At 37.1% G+C, this 7,942-nt stretch overlaps 1 protein-coding gene across 1 annotated transcript; it reads right to left on the reverse strand.

Annotated features, from left to right (window-relative positions):
• Window positions 1–323: 323 nt before the first annotated feature.
• On the reverse strand, window positions 324–6,701 carry LOC135730798 (fatty-acid amide hydrolase 2-B-like). Its single transcript, XM_065248718.2, has 11 exons — window positions 6,238–6,701; window positions 5,034–5,116; window positions 4,759–4,895; window positions 4,369–4,578; window positions 4,129–4,248; window positions 3,901–4,036; window positions 3,701–3,818; window positions 2,659–2,778; window positions 1,592–1,700; window positions 1,189–1,377; window positions 324–616 (listed from the first exon to the last, which is right to left on the reverse strand). The coding sequence occupies exons 1-11, from the start codon at window positions 6,421–6,423 to the stop codon at window positions 441–443; spliced, it is 1,584 nt and encodes a 527-aa protein (XP_065104790.1). The 5' UTR covers window positions 6,424–6,701; the 3' UTR covers window positions 324–440.
• Window positions 6,702–7,942: the final 1,241 nt, after the last annotated feature.

Below are 7,942 nucleotides of genomic sequence, written 5' to 3' on the forward strand. Positions count from 1 at the left end.
TGCATCCCTAACTGCTATACACAACTGTAAATCTTTCCAAGCATCTGTGCTTTATCAGAGTGTTTGTCTTGGGAGTTTTTTTTACTTCACTACATTCAAGCATAGAATCACACGGTTTATTCCTTTATATTGCATATTAAAATGTATTTAATACCTAATTACTTTAAAATTGTGTGCTTTCGTACTTTTACTCAAGTAGAAGTACAAGGACTGGATGTTTAATGTACCTAAATATTAAATGTAAAAAAACTTTATGAAATGTCAAGTAATGATGATAATATACTGTATGTTTTCAAAAAAAAAAAACACTGATAAAATATGAATACGTGAAAAATTTCATTTAATAGAAAGTAAAATACTTAAGTAGCCTACTGTCAACCTCTGTTTACATCGGAGAAAAACATGCAACATCCAACCATTCCTCCAGTTGTATTATTTCCTCACGCCACTCCAGGATCTCTCCAGCCTCCGAAAGTCATCTCTAGATACTGTGCCACAGCTAGGGTCAGGTGGTCTTGAAACTTCCCTGCCACCACCTGCACCCCTAAGGGTAATTGCTCTTTACTCAGTCCCAATGGACACTGGGTCACTGGCAGGTTCAGGATGTTCATAATTCCTATGAATGGGTAATAAAATTGAATGGTTTTTAAAATGTTTACTTTGCTTCATGACCCATTAAAAAACCATTTAACTTTGTACCTTGCACAGTTTAGTTGTACATTAAATCACTCACTGAGCTATCACCCAGTTCCTCCTTATGTCAACTAACAAAGCTCTCCTCTAAATAAACTCTCATTGTAATAATATTTCTGGAGATAATAGCCATACAGTTTTAGGAATGGTTTACACATTTCTATTCTAACTCATTGTGAAAAATTACAAACTAAAGTGGCTAAAAAAGGTCCGATATGGTCCCGGGGGCCCAGTTTTATGAAATTTTATAAAACACAGGAATTTATCATAACTTCTACGTAACTAAACCTCATAAATATAAGGCTACTAACCAACAACACTACATTGTATCATTTAATATGTTTTGTTTTGTTTAATTCAAATTCAAAGATTGATTTATATCATGTATTTATACTACTGGGAGGGCGGGCCTTGAAGGGATGCACCCTAAACAAACTCTTACACTTTTAGTCCCTTTAATAAACAGTTATGGTAAAAAATTGAACCAATTGCTACCTGTGTAAGCTACGTTTCCAGGAGTGAATAGAGGGTGATGGTGTTTGGGAGCGAGGACAGGATGAGAGGGGTAGAGCAAAACTCCATCTGTTCCCAGTAGCTCATCCACCTCTCTCTGGAGTTCTTCCTTCTGCTTCAGGATAAACGGAGACGGTACGCTGCTGTGAGTCTTCTCATAGAGAGCAAATCCTGGGGAAGCCACAAGGGAACTACATGACATAAACAACAGCCTACGTTGCTTGTTTAACCCAGAAAAGCCAAAAATATATACCTGTCACTCACTAGCTTAATGTTAAACAAAAACATGACAGTGTTTGTCTGTAACTTTTCTTATTAATCATAAGCAACCACAATTCAGATATATCTGTATGTAATTATATGAGTATGAGAATTGTAGCATTACCAATTGCAGCCACCGTGTGTTCAGATCTTCTAAATATGCTTTTTATCACCTCCCATATGAGCCAAACAGAGCCCCCATCTGCCATAAGCTCAACAAAAGGTCGAGGAGGCTGAAATACACAAACAAAATCAAACTTGCTTGCTCTCAAAACTAGTTGTCCGAATTAGTAGGTGTCAATTCTGTTACTGTCAAACTCTGTTACCAAGAAACAGTAACACTGTTGACAGTATGTAACAGAACTGACAGTCATCCATAGAGAAGCATTCACTCTCTCACAAACACATATATGACTGTCAAACAATGTTACTCTACCTTGATAACAGAGTTTGACAGTAACAAAACTGACATTGATTCATTCGGACAACATGACATGATTATTTTTAGCTATACAAGACACTTTTTACAAATATATTAGAATGTAATGGCCTGTAACATCTTGTGATCCATGCCAATGCTTACCAAATTATTTAAAATAATTAAAAACATTACCATTTGAAAAAAGGGGAAAAAAAATTTTTCGGACACTAAATGTACCTGCAATTATATCAGTGGCGGCTCGTGACTGCTCATTCGAGGGGCGCTAATTCAAAATAGGAGTGTCGGAGTGTCTTGTGTGTTGCTTGCTTTTTCAAAATATGTTTTTGTTGCGTCATGTAAACCATGTGCATCACACGTTTTGTCAAAATAAGTGCCTGCTGCACACACGTCAAAACCGTTTACGATAAGAGAGACGCTCCCTTAACAGTAAACTCTGAGTATCTGGCAAACACGAGTGTCTCTTTTATCATAAACCCTTTAGACGCATCTGCAGCAGGCATTTATTTTGACAAGACACGTGATGCACACAGGATCTCTTGTTGCGGAGAACACATATTTTAAATAAAGGAACCACACATGACAGGCTACATGCATGTTGTGATGAACTTCATATCGAGCGCCCTCGAAAAAAGAAGTCACCGGCCGCCACTGAATTATATGGTGACACGTTGATATATAATACCATGTCAAGTTTTAAGTTTTTGCTATTTTTATGTGAATTTGCTTTTGAAGGAAAAGAAACTACACACCTTGCCATCTCTGTCAGGTAAAGCCATAAGTGTATCCCAGATCTGAAAAGCGTACTTGAGCTGAGGAAAACGAACTTCTTTCACCGTAACTCCCAGATCAGCCTCTAAACGTGCAACCACCTGTAAAACAAACAATAAAACAAAAACATCTCTGCAGTTTTTTTCCAATTTAAAAAAACTAAATCATCAACTAATTCAACAACATTGTAAACTTTGTGTATGTTTTGATCATTGTTCTGAATCTGATCTGAAAATTCCTTTACAAAAATGCAATTATTTCTGCTTTTTGCTCCAAATTTTGTATTTTTGAAGAAACCTACCCATATTTGAGAAGTTAAAAAAGAAAACAAATGAAGATAGGATGAAACTTTTTTCCCCATTTTGTTTGTTTGTTTGAAAGCAGTGGGTCTGTTCTTTCATTTGATTTATTGTATGTTTATATATTTATAAAAGAACATTTTTCTGGAAAGCATTTTGTGACAATCACAAAAAAATGCTTGCAGGCAACTTAAAAAAAAAAAAAGGTTGGTGGGGAATGAGTAAATATGCATAGTAAACTACTTCCTACACAAAACTGCATTCACATTGTTTTAAATAAATAAAGTTTATTTGACCAAGTTCGGGAGGAGCACAGTCATGTAATCCAACCAATCAACGCGAAGCAGTCTCTATTTATAGCTGTCCTTCACTATTGTCCCGTTGTAGCATTCCTACTCCACCCCATCGCTTCACTCTCACTTATTACATCTATCCCAGTTGAAGAGGTGGATTACTCTGGGTTCGCGGCAAAAATTGGACAGCACATCAAATTTGCTTACTTATACCATGGGCCTATTGAATGCTTTATTCTGATTGGTTGAGAAATGTTTTATGGGGGTTGATAATTTTACTGTAAAACACACACCTGACCTGTCAAATGTCGACAATTATTCCTTACTTATCATATAACCCTTTAGGTTACATGTTAATGTAAAGTCGTGAATCCTCATATTTACTGACAGAATAAGGATCACTGTAGCAGTTGTTTTGAAAGACCTCTCACCCTCTTTTGAGCTTCAATGAGCTGCTGATCTACTGGCAAAGTCACGTGAGATCCTCCATCATCTACAATTGTGAAGAAACGCAACTTTTTCAGATCCACCTTGTCAGAGAGGGAGAGTCTGGAAGATGATGAATATCATTTGCAATGTAAGAAGCTGAGATTTGATTTCTCTGAATGATATCTTTGTGTTTGGTATTTACTTGTCGGCATTGGGTCCAGCCATTATCTTCAAAAGGGGGAGGAGATCTTCAGCATAGCGGCATATGGGACCGGTGCTCAGATAGTCATCGCGAACACCGGAAATTTGGGGAAACTGACCTTCATTTGACACCACACCTGAAATTGTTTAAATCTCTTCCATTAATACATATATATACTATACGTTCCATACTTTTCTATTAACATACACATGATGGTCTTGGACACACCTCTTGTTGTTTTGTGGCCAAAAATCCCATTGAAAAAACACGGTATACGGATACTTCCTCCGATATCAGAGCCAATGCCTATAACAGCTGCACCGCCACCTATGATACTACCCTCACCACCTACAGAAGAGAAGATCTAGCATAATACAACATGTTGTGTTCAGCAATATTAACAGTAAAGTTTGTACTGCCATGATTTTAGTTTTTTTTTTATCTTAACTCTTTTTTTTTAATGCAAACCTGAACTTCCTCCACATGTCCTCTCTAGATCATAAGGGTTGTTGGTGATCCCATACAGGTGGTTGTTGGACTCCAGCCACATGCAGAGCTCACTGGTGTTGGTGACACCTAAAGGAATAGCTCCGGCTCTCTTCAACAAGCCCACAACTGGACCATCCACACTGGAAATGAATTTAGCCCTGGATATCAAGCCGGTAGCATTGGGCATACCTAGGAATGAGTGCGAGACAGATAACACCTTAACGTCTAGCATGTAACATTTTATTGCATATCTCTATTTCTACTGGATCTACAAGCAGAGATCTCTAGTTATAAAGTTCATTAGTGTTCAATGCTATTGTTTTTCTAATTTTATTAGAAAGAGGCCAAAAAGCATTTTAAGTAATATACCCTCAAGAGAGAAAGACTCTTTAACAGATAGTGGGACACCCAGCAGAGGAAATCGATCCTTCAGAACTTCTTCTCCTTCATTGTTCTCCTTTATTTTTTTATCTACCTGAGCGGCCTCCAATAGTGCTGATGAGAACCTGAGCGAGAGAGAGGAAAAATTGGTGCATAAATAATGTTTCTTACGTTTTGGAGCATGGTGCAGCAACAGTAAAATCTTGGATTAAACCATTTGCCAGATGCATAATAATGTTCATTCAATGAAGTGGAGAATTCACCTGTCTTTGACAACAGCATTGAGCAGTGGGTTTACTTCCTGTATCCTGTCAATGTAAGCCTGGACAACCTCCACACTTGTTACCTATAAAATGTTAAAAGGACTTAAAGGGGACATTTCACAAAACTTTTTTAAGATGTCAAATAAATCTTATGAGTGCGTATGTGAAGTTCTAACTCAAAACACCATATAGATCATTTATTATAGCATGTTAAAATGGACACTTTGTAGGTCTGAGCAAAAATTTTTGTCCTTTTAATGCAAATTGGCTGATTTCTGCACTAAATGGCAGTGGCGTGGTTGGATAGTGCAGATTAAGGGGCGGTATTATCCCCTTCTGACATCACAAGGGGAGCCAAATTTCCATGACCTATTTTTTCACAGGCTTGCAGAGAATGGTTTACCAAAACTAAGTTACTGGGTTGATCTTTTTCACATTTTCTTGCACTGGGGACCCAATTATAGCACCTAAACATAGAAAAAGTCTGATTTTCATGATATGTACCTTTTAAATAAGTTACAAGAACACAGTCTAAACAGTATGTTTAACCTATGGGCTGCACCTGTAAAATAAAACACAAATTATTTTGAAGGCTAATGGAAAGTTCAGGAAATAAAGTGAAATTGGAACTTAAGTTGGTTTACTTTATTTTTGCACACAGCTTCACATTAAGGCAACAGAAACCTTAGATCACAAGATCAGTGGAATATTGATAATAAAATAAATAATCAACTAAGACAATTTTAAGTTAAATAAAACTGTGTTGGAGTGCAGACCTTTTTGTATTTTTGATCATATAGCCCAAAAACCGTAATAAAATGTGCTAAATATTCTTTAACAATAAATAGGGTCAATATTACTGCGCTTTATGATTTAGCTTACTTTATTCTGCATGCATGGAGACGATGCCCACCTTTGGAAATTTGTCCCACATTGTATTAATTTTAGCGCAAATAAATGCTATTTGGGATTAATGTATCTTAATGACATGTTTTACTATTTATGTGTATACGTTTAATGTAGGCTACAGACATTTCAACGCATGTTTCTATGTTGCTTTTAATTTTTGGTTTGTTTTCTCTATTTTGAAATACATTATTTTAAGTATAAGTGCAGTTAAAGTTTGGTTTTCAAAAAAAGATGTACGAATATGGAATGAACAACTTTATCATTTCAGAGCCAATGCAAATCCAAACCAACAAACCTCTCTTCTACGTATCTTCTGAGCCAGCTGCATTGCAGACAGTGTAAGAAGTGGGTTTTCTATGGGAGCGAGACGTTTAGATCCGCCTGATCTCCCGGGTGAGAGCAACCTAAAAAGTGCCAAAAGCAGCCGAGGCACAAGGACTGCGATCCAATATTTCACGCTCTCTCCGAGCTTCAATGCCATTGTGACAGCGAGAAGTGCAGTAATCTACGCCTCTCAATATGAATATGCCTGCGCGAAACGTAGGTCGTGTACTTTTTGATAGTTTGTTTTTCAACTTCAAATGAAATAAGCAGAAACGAGAAAACGGCGCCTTTGTTCGTTTTTTACCGAAAAACGAAATTTCGGGTAAATTTTCGTTGTTGCTTTTTGTTACAAAAAGAAGAAAAAACTACTAAACTAGTTTTAACATGTGGTCGGGAGACGCCCCTCTCCACCGATAAGTCCTCAAGCCTGTTCAACAAAACAAAAGTCCTCTGCTGCTGCTGGTGTAGTACCCTACTGATCTTTGAAATTTACAGGTTAGGTCCTAGAAACTTAAGTTTCGGATAAATCTTTATTTCAGGAATAAATTTCAGACTGTTTTATGTTATTATATTATTTTACTTTAGATCTTTGGTGAAGCCCGCTTCTCATTATAGACAGTGCAGACCAGACTAGAATAGGTACAGACAGTAGATAAATGTCAGTGGTGGCCGGTGACTTCTTTTTTCGAAGTGCTCGATACGAAGTTCGTCACAACATGTATGTAGCCCGTCATGTGTGTGCTTCGTAATTATAAAATATGTGTTCTGTGCATCAAGTGATGATCCTATGTGCATCACGTGTCTTGGTGCCTGCTGCAGACGCGTCTGAAGGGTTTAAAAAGACGCTGGTGTTTGCCAGATACTCGCATAATCTCATGCGTAATCATATTTTTGAGTATTTTTGTGAATGTGAGCGTTTTTGACAAAACACGTGATGCACATGGTTCACATTACGCAAGGAACACATATTTTGAAAAACGAGCAAAACACACAACCCTTCAAACACATAGTTTGATTCTCGGATGAGCACGAGCCGCCCCTGGCTTGGAAGTGTGTATAGTAGGCTAATTCTTTCTGTGGACTGAATCCGTACGATGACGCATCTGCACCTGCTCATGAGCTTTGCCTTTGCTCTGACCCATCTATCTGGTTAAAAAAAATCAAACCTTCATGTTGTTTGTTTTGCGCCACAAGATGGCAGCAGCATCGACTCAAATATTTTATTCCTGAGTTTAGCTCATTTTGTTATTTTATGGTAGTCATGGGCCTCATTACAAAGATTTCATCATAAACAAAATTCAAGTAAAACAGCTAATTAACTATGTGTTTGTTTATCTAATTTACAAGAAACCAGTGAGACATGGTGCGGTTTCCCGGACAGGGCTTACTCTAGTCCCAAACTAAACTGCATATTTGGTCAAAAACATATTGCACTGACATATCTTGACATATATCAATGCCATTGTTTTCTCTCAAGATGCACACCAGTATCGTTTTTGTAAGGTTTGTTTGTACTTAAATGTCTTAATATAACTAAGGCCTAGTCCTGGATAATCTAAGCCCTGTCTGGTAAACCATGTTTGATTCTCATCAAGAGAGATTTGGTTTAGGGATATTTATTTAGAAATGTAAAAAAAAATTCAATTTTATCTGGTTAGGTACATGTTTGTCATAAA

Source organism: Paramisgurnus dabryanus, chromosome 2, assembly GCF_030506205.2.
Source record: "Paramisgurnus dabryanus chromosome 2, PD_genome_1.1, whole genome shotgun sequence".
NCBI lineage: Eukaryota > Metazoa > Chordata > Actinopteri > Cypriniformes > Cobitidae > Paramisgurnus > Paramisgurnus dabryanus.